This window comes from Ictalurus furcatus, chromosome 25 (genome assembly GCF_023375685.1).
Source record: "Ictalurus furcatus strain D&B chromosome 25, Billie_1.0, whole genome shotgun sequence".
NCBI lineage: Eukaryota > Metazoa > Chordata > Actinopteri > Siluriformes > Ictaluridae > Ictalurus > Ictalurus furcatus.
In genome coordinates, this window is record NC_071279.1 from 20,475,078 (window position 1) to 20,495,077 (window position 20,000).

At 36.3% G+C, this 20,000-nt stretch overlaps 1 protein-coding gene and 1 long non-coding RNA gene across 5 annotated transcripts in view; both read left to right on the top strand.

Annotated features, from left to right (window-relative positions):
- glrx5 (glutaredoxin 5 homolog (S. cerevisiae)) overlaps positions 1-3,073 on the top strand; it is a 4,929-nt gene extending 1,856 nt beyond the window's left edge. Inside the window, exon 2 of one of the 2 annotated variants that reach the window (XR_008384671.1) lies at positions 2,661-2,799. Coding sequence is in view for 1 of the 2 variants with exons in the window: in XM_053614193.1 (XP_053470168.1) it covers positions 2,661-2,833 (173 nt within the window). In the remaining variant the exon portion in view is untranslated. Of the gene's footprint in view, positions 1-2,660 lie in introns of both variants that reach the window. The other variant, XM_053614193.1, reaches the window with a different exon arrangement.
- Positions 3,074-4,962: 1,889 nt separating this feature from the next.
- LOC128601196 (uncharacterized) lies at positions 4,963-18,007 on the top strand. 3 transcript variants are annotated; one of them, XR_008384674.1, is made up of 4 exons: positions 4,963-5,336; positions 5,449-5,555; positions 5,732-5,900; positions 17,317-18,007. It is a non-coding gene; the product is annotated as an uncharacterized LOC128601196 (long non-coding RNA). The 3 variants fall into 3 exon arrangements; XR_008384672.1 differs by lacking the exon at positions 5,732-5,900 and adding an exon at positions 6,544-6,650; XR_008384673.1 differs by lacking the exon at positions 5,732-5,900.
- The last annotated feature ends 1,993 nt before the right edge of the window (positions 18,008-20,000 follow it).

A 20,000-nucleotide genomic window follows, 5' to 3' on the forward strand; every position in this document is an offset into this window, starting at 1 on the left:
ATTATTATTATTATTATTATTATAAAATGTGTGGAGGGGGAATTAAAATGAGTGTGTGTAAACCTTTGACCGGTAGTGTAAGTGTAAAATAAAATATCACATGAAAATAGATTTTATTAGGATTATCTCAATTAAATTTTGTTGCAAAAAATGTTTTAGTAAAATTGAGGGGAACATGTGCTGAAAACACCTTTTTATTATGTAAAAACTGTTTAAAAAAAAAAAAAAACACACAACACGTTATTATACTACGCTAGAGGATTACATTTTATTCCACATGAATTATCCTGTAAATAATCATTTTTGATTATGAAAGTAAAAATACTGGTTACTCCGATTGACACAAACCAGTTACACCACCTGACCATGTTGCCTCTACAGTCAACAGTGTTTTATTTATTTCAATGCAGAATGAATAATAAACTGTCCAGAAACTTGTATATTAAACCCTCCAATTACGTTGGGAAAAAAATTATATCCATAATGTTATGGCTCAAAATGACTTCCGCAGATTAAATACACACTAAAACGGCAAAGAACAGTTTAAAACAGTAAAACTTTATTACGGCGTGTCCAAGACCAGCCATAAGAAGAAATATTTGCATACAAGTTCATGACTCTTAAGTGAGGAAAATCAAAAAAATTCTTAGAGAAAAAGCGGGATTAACCGTTATTTCAGACATCTCGAATGTGGAAACGGATCAGACTGACTCTAACGTAATCGGAAGGTTAAGTTCACTTAACATGGAGTTCATTTCAAGCGTACGTAAATACAGGGGGTCCAAAAAGTCTCCATACGTACTGTAGGGGAAATAAACACTTTTTAACAAACTTTATTTACAAAACATCCTCTACATGATTGGCATTTCTTTATAAACGCACACGGAGTCGTCTCTCCCGCTCATGAACTTCACCACACCGGTACCGGCAGCAGACGAGATGGAGAGGACCGCCTTTTACAATTATCTACCAATCACTGCATTAGGTCTCTTGCTGCCAGGCGGAAATCCGTGCATGACCAATCGCATCAAAGACAGACCAGAGTGAGGTATTTAAATAAATCATGATTTTTCAGTTCATAACACTTGAAATCTTTAATATCTTAATAAATAAGTTAAACTTATCATTTTGATTTAGGAGTCACGTAATGTTTAGTCACAATTACTTGATTGTTTAAGTAAAGACGACGTCAGGGTTTAGTGAACATTATTAAATTACATGGATATATAAAATTATATTAAATATATATTCTTCAAATGTTGTGAATGGAATACAAATATGGATTAGAGCTAAACATTTCAAAAACACCAAGGTCGTGCAGCATAATTATTTTAGCTATGTGGAAAAAAATCACCACTTTTTAAAGAGAAATATAACATTGAACATTTGAAAAATAGTTCCACATAGTGAGTTAGTTTATATTACATCATCAGTCAGCATCATAAACTTCTGATATTGGACAAAATTGGCCCCTAACCGAAAGGCTTGTAATAGGAGTCAAGTGGTGTAACCCGTTACACCATGTGACATTTAAATGCCGTTATCATGGACCCCTGTGTAAGAACATGGCCTTGGTGTGAATATTACAAATGTAATTTTGTCTTTTTTATAATTATGATGTATTCCTGGGGTCATACTGCTTGACCTGTAAACCCAAGACTATACCCTAAACATGTCGAATTACAGTAACTCACATTTTAAAGAGAGTCAGTAACCTGTGCATGCAGCAGTTAGGGTCATCAGGTGTCCTTCTCTGTGATCATTTCCTGTCACATGCTCGTCTTGTACAATATTAACAAAATGGCTCCTTGAATGGTTACACCACCTTAAAATTCAGAACAATGGTGTTCCATTACTTTTATTTACTATTAAATAGTCCTAATGTAAGATTAGGCCAAACTGGCTGATGGGGTGTTTTATTGAGAACGGTGGGTTAGAGGTTAGCACGATTGGCATCTTTAAAGTGTGTGTGAGTGTGAGACATGGGTTAGCACCCCGTCCAGGGTAAGACAACAACCGATAAGTTGAGATACAGTACAGTGCAAGTGGATCACGTTAATGCTACGTGAATAGATCACACTCGCGCTACATAACTCAGACTAGTAGATCAGACACTCATTTAAAATTAAATTAAGCATCAAAATTACACAGATGATTTGGAGCCTGGCAGATCGCTGTGTTTATTCAGACTGTGATAATTACGCGCGCGCGCGCGCGTGTGTGTGTGTGTGTGTGTGTAAGTAATCTTCTCAATGTTGTGGGTTTGAACTCTTCTCCAGCGAACAGCACGACTCTCTACTAATCTGATTGCAGGCTGGTGGGCATGGCCTCCCCATGTTTATCAGTTGTGTACAAATGTGAGAGGGCGTTTACGTTAACTTCTCTCTCTCTCTCTCACACACACAACAGCGCATTGTTCACATCTCTAACACTACATGCAGTGTCACGTTTAATAATATAGTGTAATAAGTGTGTGTGTGTGTGTATACGCAGTATATACTGTATAACTGTTAATTATACATTTCGTTTAAAATTAAAATAACAACAACGTCCTGAATGATTCGTTTTACTCCGAGCCATTTGTTTGTGTGTTAAGTGAAATGAAAGCTGAATAATTTTAAATATAATAATTTTATTTGTTGTTGTTTGTCCCGGTTCAGGTGTGAAGACGTTCTCCAACTGGCCCACGATTCCTCAGGTGTTCTTTAACGGAGAGTTCGTGGGTGGATGTGACATCTTACTGCAGATGCATCAGAGTGGAGACCTGGTGGAGGAACTGGACAAACTGGGCATCAGATCAGCACTGCTCGACACACAAACACCCTCCAAATAGAGTGTGTGTGTGTGTGTGTGTGTGTGTGTGTGTGTGTGTGTGTGTATGTATGTATGTATGTATGTATGTATGATACACACACATGAGAGTTTATGACATAGTAGCATCTTCAGAAATCAGTCCACACCTGTGACCTTTTAGTCGATGATTGAAACACTGGTGTGTGTGTGTGTGTGTGTGTGTGTGTGTGTGTGTGTGTGTGTGTGTGTGTGTGTGCTCTACAATCATGAGAGAGAGAGAGAGAGAGAGAGAGAGAGAGAGAGAGAGAGAGGGGGGGGGGGGGTGTGTGCGGGGGTGTGTGTGTGTGTGTACTTTATCAATAAAATATAAAAAAATTGCCTTATATTTGTCTGATTCTGTAAATGTAAAAACTAGTGAATAAATTTCTACAAAAATAAGATCAATTAAAATTTAAGACATAAATTATATGTAAAAATTATAAAGTGGTAAATTAAAGTCCATTTTAAATATAAATTAAAACTCGACTTTTTTTTCTAACATGTTAAATATTTATGTATAGAGAATATTTCCTTTATAAATACACAGATCTTTTACTCAGACTCTTTAATTAATTAATGTCTAAATGTAAAATGAAACTTAAATTACTATAAATGTTTTATTAAAGGAACATTACAATTAAGAAATATTTCAGCAAATAACCCCAAATGGACATTAAGAATGTTCTTTGACCCAGAGCCTTCACCATCCAACATGTTTTTAAATTCCAGATGTGTAATTTAGATCTGTAACATCTGGACATGTTACGATGTCAGTAACGTAACTTCCGTTTTATGAATCAATGCAATGGATTGCTTTAAGTTTCTTTTTTGAAAATTTAAAGAGAAGGAAGAAGTTAACGGTGTGATCATGTACAGTGTAATATTACATTTTAAATTAAATGAATTAAAAAAAAAAAAAGCCCATTTGTAAATCAAGCGAACCCCATATGGGGTCACGACCCCTAGCTTGGGAATTCTTTTACATCATGAATAATACAGGATGTCCCAAAAGTCTCCACACATTCTGTAGGGTTCTGTGTTTGCCAGCACCGCATCAGCTGTGCCTTCATCAGTGGATGTTGGTGGACGTCCACGTCTTCTCAACACTTCCAGTCTTTTTGAATTTGTTAAGTTTGTATCGTGTGTGATGTACTCGCCATGTTTCCTGTTAAAGTCCATCGCAACCTTGCGACAGCTTCCTGATCCAGCTGTGGGGATGATTTCAATTGAATATTGTCTACATATCTATATTTGGAAGACATTTTGCTAAAGTGTTCGGTTCCTCAGTGTATGCAGATGTTTGGGACACCCTGTAGCAAAGAGTAAAAATTTACTGGTCATATCGGGACATTATTACAACTCAAAAATATTTAAACTATGTATCAGTGCAGGTAACTTTGATTCAAATCAATTTAACAGTGGACATTGTCCCAGAGCAGCGTTACAGAAATATATAAATTCAGGGTACAGATGTTAAATGTATGAATTTATCCCTAATGAACAGCCAGAGGTGACGGTGGTGAGGAAAAACTCCCTGAGACGATATGAGGAAGAAACCTCGAGAGGAACCAGACTCAGAAGGAAACCTAGGTTTTGGTTTCTCACTCATCTTCACTACACAGAAGTGTGTTGTATTGCTAGCTAATCTCTTCTATAAAATCACTTTTGTTTTTTTAAATGAAAAAATAAATAGAGAATTTATGAATATACAACACCAAAAAAAAAAGAAAAACTACACACCAGATTTTTATGGACTCGGATAGTGACATTGTTTTTAATTGAAATGAAAAATGCATCATATTAAAAATAGTTTTTCTTTAAATTGTTTTGTAATATTTATGACTACAAAATAAAAATATGGATATTGGATGATAAAAATCATGCAGTAAAAACACAGATACACAACAGATACAATTAAAAATGGAAAAAAATAATCATTAAACAAGTGAATTAAAATAATAAATTAAAAACATGTATGATACTGAGCTTTAGCTGTGAGACTCTAACACTTCATTAACCACAATCCTTCACTTCTGCCTCTTCAGTTTGTTGCCTAGGAACCATTCATCCTCTGACCTGCGAGTCCTCACAGCAGAATCTGCACACTCCTTCACTGTAGTCTGTTTCACACCCAGGCTGTGATTCAGGACGCGACCGGGTGGAGAGGAAAAGAAGATAAAACGGTCACAATAAATCATTAAAATATCGACAGAGTAGACGTGCGATCAATAACAAGTGCTTTTAGATATACTTGGAAGACCATCCCTGTTGCCATGGCAACTTCAAACGCAACAGATGCTCTAAGGAGGGAAGGTTTGTTTTCTCTTCAGGGTGTTTGACGTCCTCGTTGTGATTTGGGACGCAGCCGGCTGGTCAAATGACCTTTAATTAAGACCAGCGTTAAAAGGGAAAACGAACCGATGTTTAGAAAAGTCAAGATGTCTGGACATGAAGTCTCCTTATCATGCTGCCTACAGAGGGAACGGATCTCAGTGGAGAAGCAGGTAAACATTTTTATTCATAATAAAACATTTTAGAATTTATCACAATAACTGAAGAGCGGATAAAAACAAACAAAACAATACATAAGATAAAATAATTTCTGTGGTTTATCAGAGGTAAACTCAGTGCTGCAGACACCACATCCACCTGACGTAAAACAGGACGTCTGAGCGTTTCTGTCCCTCAGAGGCCGAGATCTCGCTCTCCTCATGCTGTACCAGGTAAAAAAGAAATAAATAAAAAAGTAAAGCAGCTCAATTCCTTATGAAAAATAACATTAAGAGGAATAATAATAATTCCTCCACATGACATTTATTGTATATACAGACTTTTAAAAAATAAATGTAATTAAATAGTTGTGTGTAATGCTGTATACAGATGTCTGTGTGTGTTTCAGTGACGTGCGGTGAGGTTCGTGGCTGGGGAGGCACTGACTCTTTCAAAGTCAGAGTTACAAATATATGAATTCAACAGAGTAGCATAAATTCACCATTCAACTGGCTGCTTGCACACTGACTACTGGTTATGTTTCATATCCCATATCAGCATTCTTTACACACACATGGGTAAGGTACATATTTGGCCGAAGAAGAAGGTTTAATTTATAGCGGCTCAGAGAGAGAGCATTTGCTCTGCACCCTCCGTGTGTTCTTAATTTGCCATCACAATTCCACAATTCATACTCATTCAATACAAATGAAGGTGTATACAGTCCACAACAAAAAGACAAATGTAGTTTTAATCTTTAAAATAACTTCATTTTTTTTTTTCTTATCTTGTTTTATATAATTTTTTACTTATTATTAAAAAAGGGCTGGTCTTATATTTTTTATCGTGGACTGTACAGCAGTGTATGCATCGTCTTACCTTTACTCGTCCGTCATTACTCGCATCATCAAATCCCAAAAACGCCTCCCTCACCTCACAGGACACCTCACTTCACGCCACAGAACGCAAAATGACAGATCTGGGCTTTGTTTGTGACATCTGTTGTCTCATCTACTTCTACAGCAACAAATAAGGCTGCATTAATCTCCTTTTTATATAATTTCTAATCTCGGCACTTATAAACTTTATTACACGCACACTCACAGCCGCGTTGGTATAAAATGCTCCAGGAGGTTTAGTAAAACATTTAACATTTAGTAAACATTAAGATTCACACTCAGAGTTGCCCAATACCTTCAGTGTTTGTTATTAAACACTCAGAGCCAAAGTACAGTTCAGAATCACAGTCCACATCGTTCTTCAACAACTTCATCACCTAAAGCCAGGACATAATGATGCTCCGGGAGTTTATTCCTCCTAAAAAACATGTGAGTTTACTGTTCGTTTATCAGCTAGGTGTGCAGCTTCACTCCTCCTCATTTAACCTTAGCTCTGAACATGCGTAACACAATACATGTTGAAATAATGATATATTGTATATACTATTAGTAATATTATAGTATATCATTACAATATGGGTGTAGGTAGTATAGTACTTAAATTATACACACTTTTTAAGAGCAATGTACTACTACTACTACAGTACATACTAACATACATAACAAACAATAATAACAGTCCACAGTACAGCACTTCTAGAAAAACATGAATTCCTCATACAATAGTTGAGTTGTATGTGTAGTTCTGTTGCATACTATTAAACATACTACACTACAATATAGTACAAGTGGTAGATATAGTAGATATAATGTACAGAGGTTTACAGTACTCTACCTGTAGTATAGTAGATATAATGTACAGAGTGTTACAGTACTCTACCTGTAGTATAGATGATGTGTGTATAGAGCGTTACAGTACTCTACCTGTAGTATAGTAGATATAATGTACAGAGTGTTACAGTACTCTACCTGTAGTATAGATGATGTGTGTATAGAGCGTTACAGTACTCTACCTGTAGTATAGGTGATGTGTGTATGGAGCGTTACAGTACTCTACCTGTAGTATAGGTGATGTGTGTATGGAGCGTTACAGTACTCTACCTGTAGTATAGTAGATGTGTGTGTATAGAGCGTTACAGTACTCTACCTGTAGTATAGATGATGTGTGTATAGAGCGTTACAGTACTCTACCTGTAGTATAGGTGATGTGTGTATGGAGCGTTACAGTACTCTACCTGTAGTATAGTAGATATAATGTATAGAGCGTTACAGTACTCTACCTGTAGTATAGTAGATATAATGTACAGAGTGTTACAGTACTCTACCTGTAGTATAGATGATGTGTGTATAGAGCGTTACAGTACTCTACCTGTAGTATAGGTGATGTGTGTATGGAGCGTTACAGTACTCTACCTGTAGTATAGTAGATATAATGTATAGAGTGTTACAGTACTCTACCTGTAGTATAGATGATGTGTGTATGGAGCGTTACAGTACTCTACCTGTAGTATAGTAGATATAATGTATAGAGCGTTACAGTACTCTACCTGTAGTATAGATGATGTGTGTATAGAGCGTTACAGTACTCTACCTGTAGTATAGTAGATATAATGTACAGAGTGTTACAGTACTCTACCTGTAGTATAGATGATGTGTGTATGGAGCGTTACAGTACTCTACCTGTAGTATAGTAGATATAATGTATAGAGCGTTACAGTACTCTACCTGTAGTATAGTAGATATAATGTATAGAGCGTTACAGTACTCTACCTGTAGTATAGTAGATATAATGTACAGAGCGTTACAGTACTCTACCTGTAGTATAGATGATGTGTGTATAGAGCGTTACAGTACTCTACCTGTAGTATAGATGATGTGTGTATAGAGCGTTACAGTACTCTACCTGTAGTATAGATGATGTGTGTATAGAGCGTTACAGTACTCTACCTGTAGTATAGATGATGTGTGTATAGAGCGTTACAGTTCTCTACCTGTAGTATAGTAGATATAATGTACAGAGTGTTACAGTACTCTACCTGTAGTATAGATGATATAATGTACAGAGTGTTACAGTACTCTACCTGTAGTATAGTAGATGTGTGTATAGAGTGTTACAGTACTCTACCTGTAGTATAGTAGATGTGTGTATAGAGTGTTACAGTACTCTACCTGTAGTATAGATGATGTGTGTATAGAGCGTTACAGTACTCTACCTGTAGTATAGATGATGTGTGTATAGAGCGTTACAGTACTCTACCTGTAGTATAGTAGATGTGTGTATAGAGTGTTACAGTACTCTACCTGTAGTATAGTAGATATAATGTATAGAGTGTTACAGTACTCTACCTGTAGTATAGTAGATGTGTGTATAGAGTGTTACAGTACTCTACCTGTAGTATAGTAGATATAATGTATAGAGTGTTACAGTACTCTACCTGTAGTATAATAGATGTGTGTATAGAGTGTTACAGTACTCTACCTGTAGTATAGTAGATATAATGTATAGAGTGTTACAGTACTCTACCTGTAGTATAGTAGACGTGTGTATAGAGTGTTACAGTTCTCTACCTGTAGTATAGTAGATATAATGTACAGAGTGTTACAGTACTCTACCTGTAGTATAGATGATATAATGTACAGAGTGTTACAGTACTCTACCTGTAGTATAGTAGATGTGTGTATAGAGTGTTACAGTACTCTACCTGTAGTATAGTAGATGTGTGTATAGAGTGTTACAGTACTCTACCTGTAGTATAGTAGATATAATGTACAGAGTGTTACAGTACTCTACCTGTAGTATAGATGATGTGTGTATAGAGCGTTACAGTACTCTACCTGTAGTATAGATGATGTGTGTACAGAGCGTTACAGTACTCTACCTGTAGTATAGTAGATGTGTGTATAGAGTGTTACAGTACTCTACCTGTAGTATAGTAGATATAATGTATAGAGTGTTACAGTACTCTACCTGTAGTATAGTAGACGTGTGTATAGAGTGTTACAGTACTCTACCTGTAGTATAGATGATGTGTGTATAGAGCGTTACAGTACTCTACCTGTAGTATAGTAGATGTGTGTATAGAGTGTTACAGTTCTCTACCTGTAGTATAGTAGATATAATGTATAGAGTGTTACAGTACTCTACCTGTAGTATAGTAGATGTGTGTATAGAGCGTTACAGTACTCTACCTGTAGTATAGATGATGTGTGTATAGAGCGTTACAGTACTCTACCTGTAGTATAGTAGATGTGTGTATAGAGCGTTACACTACTCTACCTGTAGTATAGTAGATGTGTGTATAGAGCGTTACAGTACTCTACCTGTAGTATAGATGATGTGTGTATAGAGCGTTACAGTACTCTACCTGTAGTATAGATGATGTGTGTATAGAGTGTTACAGTACTCTACCTGTAGTATAGTAGATGATGTGTGTATAGAGTGTTACAGTACTCTACCTGTAGTATAGTAGATGATGTGTGTATAGAGTGTTACAGTACTCTACCTGTAGTATAGTAGATATAATGTACAGAGCGTTACAGTACTCTACCTGTAGTATAGTAGATATAATGTACAGAGTGTTACAGTACTCTACCTGTAGTATAGATGATGTGTGTATAGAGCGTTACAGTACTCTACCTGTAGTATAGATGATGTGTGTATAGAGCGTTACAGTTCTCTACCTGTAGTATAGTAGATATAATGTACAGAGTGTTACAGTACTCTACCTGTAGTATAGTAGATATAATGTACAGAGCGTTACAGTACTCTACCTGTAGTATAGTAGATATAATGTACAGAGCGTTACAGTACTCTACCTGTAGTATAGTAGATATAATGTACAGAGTGTTACAGTACTCTACCTGTAGTATAGATGATGTGTGTATAGAGCGTTACAGTACTCTACCTGTAGTATAGGTGATGTGTGTATGGAGCGTTACAGTACTCTACCTGTAGTATAGTAGATATAATGTACAGAGCGTTACAGTACTCTACCTGTAGTATAGTAGATATAATGTACAGAGTGTTACAGTACTCTACCTGTAGTATAGATGATGTGTGTATGGAGCGTTACAGTACTCTACCTGTAGTATAGTAGATATAATGTACAGAGCGTTACAGTACTCTACCTGTAGTATAGTAGATATAATGTACAGAGCGTTACAGTACTCTACCTGTAGTATAGTAGATATAATGTACAGAGTGTTACAGTACTCTACCTGTAGTATAGTAGATATAATGTACAGAGCGTTACAGTACTCTACCTGTAGTATAGTAGATATAATGTACAGAGCGTTACAGTACTCTACCTGTAGTATAGTAGATATAATGTACAGAGCGTTACAGTACTCTACCTGTAGTATAGTAGATATAATGTACAGAGTGTTACAGTACTCTACCTGTAGTATAGTAGATATAATGTACAGAGCGTTACAGTACTCTACCTGTAGTATAGTAGATATAATGTACAGAGTGTTACAGTACTCTACCTGTAGTATAGATGATGTGTGTATGGAGCGTTACAGTACTCTACCTGTAGTATAGTAGATATAATGTACAGAGCGTTACAGTACTCTACTTGTAGTATAGTAGATATAATGTACAGAGTGTTACAGTACTCTACCTGTAGTATAGTAGATATAATGTACAGAGTGTTACAGTACTCTACCTGTAGTATAGATGATGTGTGTATAGAGCGTTACAGTACTCTACCTGTAGTATAGGTGATGTGTGTATGGAGCGTTACAGTACTCTACCTGTAGTATAGTAGATATAATGTATAGAGCGTTACAGTACTCTACCTGTAGTATAGATGATGTGTGTATGGAGCGTTACAGTACTCTACCTGTAGTATAGTAGATATAATGTATAGAGCGTTACAGTACTCTACCTGTAGTATAGATGATGTGTGTATAGAGCGTTACAGTTCTCTACCTGTAGTATAGTAGATATAATGTACAGAGTGTTACAGTACTCTACCTGTAGTATAGATGATATAATGTACAGGGTGTTACAGTACTCTACCTGTAGTATAGTAGATGTGTGTATAGAGTGTTACAGTACTCTACCTGTAGTATAGTAGATGTGTGTATAGAGTGTTACAGTACTCTACCTGTAGTATAGTAGATGTGTGTATAGAGTGTTACAGTTCTCTACCTGTAGTATAGTAGATATAATGTACAGAGTGTTACAGTACTCTACCTGTAGTATAGATGATATAATGTACAGAGTGTTACAGTACTCTACCTGTAGTATAGTAGATGTGTGTATAGAGTGTTACAGTACTCTACCTGTAGTATAGTAGATGTGTGTATAGAGTGTTACAGTACTCTACCTGTAGTATAGTAGATATAATGTACAGAGTGTTACAGTACTCTACCTGTAGTATGGATGATGTGTGTATAGAGCGTTACAGTACTCTACCTGTAGTATAGATGATGTGTGTATAGAGCGTTACAGTACTCTACCTGTAGTATAGTAGATGTGTGTATAGCGTGTTACAGTACTCTACCTGTAGTATAGTAGATATAATGTATAGAGTGTTACAGTACTCTACCTGTAGTATAGTAGACGTGTGTATAGAGTGTTACAGTACTCTACCTGTAGTATAGATGATGTGTGTATAGAGCGTTACAGTACTCTACCTGTAGTATAGTAGATGTGTGTATAGAGTGTTACAGTTCTCTACCTGTAGTATAGTAGATATAATGTATAGAGTGTTACAGTACTCTACCTGTAGTATAGTAGATGTGTGTATAGAGCGTTACAGTACTCTACCTGTAGTATAGATGATGTGTGTATAGAGCGTTACAGTACTCTACCTGTAGTATAGTAGATGTGTGTATAGAGCGTTACAGTACTCTACCTGTAGTATAGTAGATGTGTGTATAGAGCGTTACAGTACTCTACCTGTAGTATAGATGATGTGTGTATAGAGCGTTACAGTACTCTACCTGTAGTATAGATGATGTGTGTATAGAGTGTTACAGTACTCTACCTGTAGTATAGTAGATGATGTGTGTATAGAGTGTTACAGTACTCTACCTGTAGTATAGTAGATGATGTGTGTATAGAGTGTTACAGTACTCTACCTGTAGTATAGTAGATATAATGTACAGAGCGTTACAGTACTCTACCTGTAGTATAGTAGATATAATGTACAGAGTGTTACAGTACTCTACCTGTAGTATAGATGATGTGTGTATGGAGCGTTACAGTACTCTACCTGTAGTATAGTAGATATAATGTACAGAGCGTTACAGTACTCTACCTGTAGTATAGTAGATATAATGTACAGAGCGTTACAGTACTCTACCTGTAGTATAGTAGATATAATGTACAGAGTGTTACAGTACTCTACCTGTAGTATAGATGATGTGTGTATGGAGCGTTACAGTACTCTACCTGTAGTATAGTAGATATAATGTACAGAGCGTTACAGTACTCTACCTGTAGTATAGTAGATATAATGTACTGAGCGTTACAGTACTCTACCTGTAGTATAGTAGATATAATGTACAGAGTGTTACAGTACTCTACCTGTAGTATAGATGATGTGTGTATGGAGCGTTACAGTACTCTACCTGTAGTATAGTAGATATAATGTACAGAGCGTTACAGTACTCTACCTGTAGTATAGTAGATATAATGTACAGAGTGTTACAGTACTCTACCTGTAGTATAGTAGATATAATGTACAGAGCGTTACAGTACTCTACCTGTAGTATAGTAGATATAATGTACAGAGCGTTACAGTACTCTACCTGTAGTATAGTAGATATAATGTACAGAGTGTTACAGTACTCTACCTGTAGTATACATGATGTGTGTACGGAGCGTTACAGTACTCTACCTGTAGTATAGTAGATGTGTGTATAGAGCGTTACAGTACTCTACCTGTAGTATAGTAGATGTGTGTATAGAGCGTTACAGTACTCTACCTGTAGTATAGTAGATGTGTGTATAGAGCGTTACAGTACTCTACCTGTAGTATAGATGATGTGTGTATGGAGCGTTACAGTACTCTACCTGTAGTATAGTAGATATAATGTACAGAGCGTTACAGTACTCTACCTGTAGTATAGTAGATATAATGTACAGAGCGTTACAGTACTCTACCTGTAGTATAGTAGATATAATGTACAGAGTGTTACAGTACTCTACCTGTAGTATAGATGATGTGTGTATGGAGCGTTACAGTACTCTACCTGTAGTATAGTAGATATAATGTACAGAGCGTTACAGTACTCTACCTGTAGTATAGTAGATATAATGTACAGAGTGTTACAGTACTCTACCTGTAGTATAGTAGATATAATGTACAGAGCGTTACAGTACTCTACCTGTAGTATAGTAGATATAATGTACAGAGCGTTACAGTACTCTACCTGTAGTATAGTAGATATAATGTACAGAGTGTTACAGTACTCTACCTGTAGTATAGATGATGTGTGTATGGAGCGTTACAGTACTCTACCTGTAGTATAGTAGATATAATGTACAGAGCGTTACAGTACTCTACCTGTAGTATAGTAGATATAATGTACAGAGTGTTACAGTACTCTACCTGTAGTATAGATGATGTGTGTACGGAGCGTTACAGTACTCTACCTGTAGTATAGTAGATGTGTGTATAGAGCGTTACAGTACTCTACCTGTAGTATAGTAGATATAATGTACAGAGTGTTACAGTACTCTACCTGTAGTATAGTAGATGTGTGTATAGAGCGTTACAGTACTCTACCTGTAGTATAGTAGATATAATGTACAGAGTGTTACAGTACTCTACCTGTAGTATAGTAGATGTGTGTATAGAGCGTTACAGTACTCTACCTGTAGTATAGTAGATGTGTGTATAGAGCGTTACAGTACTCTACCTGTAGTATAGTAGATGTGTGTATAGAGCGTTACAGTACTCTACCTGTAGTATAGTAGACGTGTGTATAGAGCGTTACAGTACTCTACCTGTAGTATAGTAGATTTGTGTATAGAGCGTTACAGTACTCTACCTGTAGTATAGTAGACGTGTGTATAGAGCGTTACAGTACTCTACCTGTAGTATAGTAGACGTGTGTATAGAGCGTTACAGTACTCTACCTGTAGTATAGATGATGTGTGTATAGAGCGTTACAGTACTCTACCTGTAGTATAGTAGACGTGTGTATAGAGTGTTACAGTACTCTACCTGTAGTATAGTAGACGTGTGTATAGAGTGTTACAGTACTCTACCTGTAGCATAGTAGACGTGTGTATAGAGTGTTACAGTACTCTACCTGTAGTATAGATGATGTGTGTATGGAGCGTTACAGTTCTCTACCTGTAGTATAGTAGCTGTGTGTATAGAGCGTTACAGTACTCTACCTGTAGTATAGTAGATGTGTGTATAGAGTGTTACAGTACTCTACCTGTAGTATAGTAGATGTGTGTGTATAGAGCATTACAGTACTCTACCTGTAGTATAGTAGATGTGTGTGTATAGAGCGTTACAGTACTCTACCTGTAGTATAGTAGATGTGTGTGTATAGAGTGTTACAGTACTCTACCTGTAGTATAGTAGATATAATGTACAGAGTGTTACAGTACTCTACCTGTAGTATAGATGATGTGTGTACGGAGCGTTACAGTACTCTACCTGTAGTATAGTAGATATAATGTACAGAGTGTTACAGTACTCTACCTGTAGTATAGTAGATATAATGTACAGAGTGTTACAGTATTCTACCTGTAGTATAGATGATGTGTGTATAGAGCGTTACAGTACTCTACCTGTAGTATAGTAGATATAATGTACAGAGTGTTACAGTACTCTACCTGTAGTATAGTAGATGTGTGTATAGAGCGTTACAGTACTCTACCTGTAGTATAGTAGATGTGTGTATAGAGCGTTACAGTACTCTACCTGTAGTATAGTAGATGTGTGTATAGAGCGTTACAGTACTCTACCTGTAGTATAGTAGATGTGTGTATAGAGCGTTACAGTACTCTACCTGTAGTATAGTAGACGTGTGTATAGAGCGTTACAGTACTAAACCTGTAGTATAGATGATGTGTGTATAGAGCGTTACAGTACTCTACCTGTAGTATAGTAGACGTGTGTATAGAGTGTTACAGTACTCTACCTGTAGTATAGTAGATGTGTGTGTATAGAGTGTTACAGTACTCTACCTGTAGTATAGTAGATGTGTGTGTATAGAGCGTTACAGTACTCTACCTGTAGTATAGTAGATGTGTGTGTATAGAGCGTTACAGTACTCTACCTGTAGTATAGATGATGTGTGTATAGAGCGTTACAGTACTCTACCTGTAGTATAGATGATGTGTGTATAGAGCGTTACTTTACTCTACCTGTAGTATAGTAGATGTGTGTATAGAGTGTTACAGTACTCTACCTGTAGTATAGTAGATGTGTGTGTATAGAGTGTTACAGTACTCTACCTGTAGTATAGTAGATATAATGTACAGAGTGTTACAGTACTCTACCTGTAGTATAGATGATGTGTGTACGGAGCGTTACAGTACTCTACCTGTAGTATAGTAGATATAATGTACAGAGTGTTACAGTACTCTACCTGTAGTATAGTAGATATAATGTACAGAGTGTTACAGTACTCTACCTGTAGTATAGTAGATGTGTGTATAGAGCGTTACAGTACTCTACCTGTAGTATAGTAGATATAATGTACAGAGTGTTACAGTACTCTACCTGTAGTATAGTAGATGTGTGTATAGAGCGTTACAGTACTCTACCTGTAGTATAGTAGATGTGTGTATAGAGCGTTACAGTACTCTACCTGTAGTATAGTAGATGTGTGTATAGAGCGTTACAGTACTCTACCTGTAGTATAGTAGACGTGTGTATAGAGTGTTACAGTACTCTACCTGTAGTATAGTAGCTGTGTGTATAGAGTGTTACAGTACTCTACCTGTAGTATAGTAGACGTGTGTATAGAGCGTTACAGTACTAAACCTGTAGTATAGATGATGTGTGTATAGAGCGTTACAGTACTCTACCTGTAGTATAGTAGACGTGTGTATAGAGTGTTACAGTACTCTACCTGTAGTATAGTAGATGTGTGTATAGAGCGTTACAGTACTCTACCTGTAGTATAGTAGATGTGTGTATAGAGCGTTACAGTACTCTACCTGTAGTATAGTAGATGTGTGTATAGAGCGTTACAGTACTCTACCTGTAGTATAGTAGACGTGTGTATAGAGCGTTACAGTACTCTACCTGTAGTATAGTAGCTGTGTGTATAGAGTGTTACAGTACTCTACCTGTAGTATAGTAGCTGTGTGTATAGAGTGTTACAGTACTCTACCTGTAGTATAGTAGACGTGTGTATAGAGCGTTACAGTACTAAACCTGTAGTATAGATGATGTGTGTATAGAGCGTTACAGTACTCTACCTGTAGTATAGTAGACGTGTGTATAGAGTGTTACAGTACTCTACCTGTAGTATAGTAGACGTGTGTATAGAGTGTTACAGTACTCTACCTGTAGTATAGTAGACGTGTGTATAGAGTGTTACAGTACTCTACCTGTAGTATAGATGATGTGTGTATGGAGCGTTACAGTTCTCTACCTGTAGTATAGTAGCTGTGTGTATAGAGCGTTACAGTACTCTACCTGTAGTATAGTAGATGTGTGTATAGAGTGTTACAGTACTCTACCTGTAGTATAGTAGATGTGTGTGTATAGAGTGTTACTGTACTCTACCTGTAGAATAGTAGATGTGTGTGTATAGAGCGTTACAGTACTCTACCTGTAGTATAGTAGATGTGTGTGTATAGAGCATTACAGTACTCTACCTGTAGTATAGATGATGTGTGTATAGAGCGTTACAGTACTCTACCTGTAGTATAGATGATGTGTGTATAGAGCGTTACAGTACTCTACCGGTAGTATAGTAGATGTGTGTATAGAGCGTTACAGTACTCTACCTGTAGTATAGTAGATGTGTGTATAGAGCGTTACAGTACTCTACCTGTAGTATACTAGATATAATATGTGTGTATGTAGAGTATGTAGTGTTATTATTAGTATCACACATTAATGTGCATTCTACAGTTATGATACTCAGTGTTACTCTTCTGCAGAGAGGCTTTAGGAGGCGATTGTTCACTCCTCGTCACAGGAACATGCTAAATCATGCCGTGGGTCACGATGAGCCACCGAAACAGAAGAGCGAGAGCCGAGAAGAGTCCATCCTGGCGTTCCTTGGGATCGCTTGCACCGTCCTGAATCTCCTCGTCATCATATTCGTCTACATCTACACCTCCCTGTGAGTGAGGGACTCTCTCAGCTTACGTTGATAGTCTGGAGACAGACTGGACTTTAGATTGAGTCGAAAGTTAATGTGTGTGATGTTATGTATAAACTCTGATTTGCATTTTAGATTGGGATTTTTGTAGATTTTAACAAAAAATTATATTGCTAAAAAAACAACAACTATTAAATATATAAAAGTCTTTTAGATTTTTCTAGTGCTTAACAGACATGCTAATAATCATCTGTATATTATTAGAAATCTGTTCTTGGGTGAGAATCACATGAAACCCGCATCATCACAGCGAGAGAGGAATACATTTACAAACTGTTCTTCCTGTAAGTGATTAAAAGAGAACAAATGATATAATATCTATACTATATACCAATACATTGTTTGATCTAATTTAATGTCAGCCAAGTGCCAAATGACTAAATGTAAAAGTTAAAATGATAATAATTTTCTTGTATATTTCTTGTAAAACAAGGAAATTATTTATTTACAATAAAATATTACCCGCACTCTTTCTCTCCCCCAATCACCCAATTTTTTTTACATTATGATTGTGATAAATCATCATAAAAATTAATGAAATTTTAATAATAATTCATGGGTTTTTCACCTTCATAATTTCACTTATGTACTTTTTTAATTGTAAATCTCTTACGTACGGACTCGAACAGGAAGCAAGTGCAGGTTCAAGTATTTATTTAAAACTAAAGTCAATGTACAAGAAACAGGAAACGAGGTCCAAACATTCAACTAGAACAGGACCTGGAAACACTATCGCATGGCACAATTACACATTTACATATTTACACACTTAACTAGAACCGAGGCATGAAACAGGAAACCACAGCAGGGCATGGAAACACTACCGCGTGGCACCATTACACATTTAACTCCTTTAAACCTTCAATACTGCGCCAAGTGCGCAGTAACGTGAGGGGTTTAAATAACTAATGTCATTTACCTTAAACACTGACAGCTGGTAACAACTGAGACACACCCTCGAATATCCACCAATAACTAAACAAGTCGGAGACAAAACAGAAACAAACGCACATGTCCATTGTAAACAAAGTCTCCATGGTTCCTATGTAACCCGCGAGCATGTGCTCACTCTGGTTCGTGCACGCACGCGCCCTCCGGCTTTCCGTGAACATCGCCGCCACAGCGCCATCTGCCAGCGAGATCGTGACAAAATCCAATATTGTAATAATGTATTTTTTGTGACAGTATTTGGTGTATTGCAGATTACAAATACTAAGTAGAGTCAAAAAAAAAAATCATTTAACATCATTTAAATAAATAAAATATTGTATAAAATGTTTTATGTGTTTTAGGCAAACTGTACCTTTTGTACCTATACTTTTACAAAAAAAACAAAAAACAAAAAAAACCCTGTATTTTCCTAATTTTCTATCCATCCTGATGTTTCATGATGGGGTTTTAGTTGAAAGTTCTTTGATTATTTTGCATATATATATATATAAACATTTCCAGTTCCAATGTTTGCTGTTTGTTACAGGACCGGTTCTGTCTCTACTTCGAGGAAAAAACAAACATGATTACATTATTATTTAAAACTGAAAGAAATTATGAAGATTTGTCACACAGATAAACTAATAATAGAATAATGATAAAGAGATATAAATGTACTTGCGTGTATACTGTATGTAGCGTCTTATACAGAGTCACAGTGTATGATATTTGGTTGAGGACACACACACACACACACACACACACACACACAGAGGTGTTAATGAAACACTGTCTTAGTTAATTGAAAGCTCTGCATGAATAAACACAAACTCCTAATGCTCAACTCTGCTGATCTCTGGAGTCCGTTTCCTTCTGTCCCTTTATTTATTTATTTGTTTGTTTGTTTGTTTGTTTGTTTGTTTATTTATTATTTAAGTCTTTTTTTCTCACTCTAGAAGTTAATAAGAATAAAAGTGCAGCTTGTTTTGTTACCCAGAAACCCCAAAGCGTGACTGAAAGCCAATTGGAGCAAATAATCAGCTGACACTCATCTGACAGAAGCGTGACTGAAGAACCCGAGTCACTGCAGAACAGTGACGTAGAGCGTGAAAGAAGAGAACGAGGGAATATAAGAATGTAGAGAACACTACACATACACACACACGGTTTATACTTCTTCAATAAAATATATATTTTTTTCCCAATAAAACAGTGGAACTTCAGCGTAGATGAGATGTTAGAGCTTTCACTGAGACTGTGACCTGAGGAACAATAACAGAGTCATGTCGTTTGATGGGAAACCTTTGTTTAATAGAGATAAATTGTTGATCTGGTCATGTTTTACATGATTATAATGTTGTGTTATATATATATATATATATATATATATATATATATATATATATATATATATATATATACATATATACACAGTACGGAGTCAGAACATCCTGTATGACTTCAGTGCTTGTGTTTGAGAGAGGAAATGTTCAGAGCTTCTGCTGATGTGAAGTCTTTCAGCACTCTGAA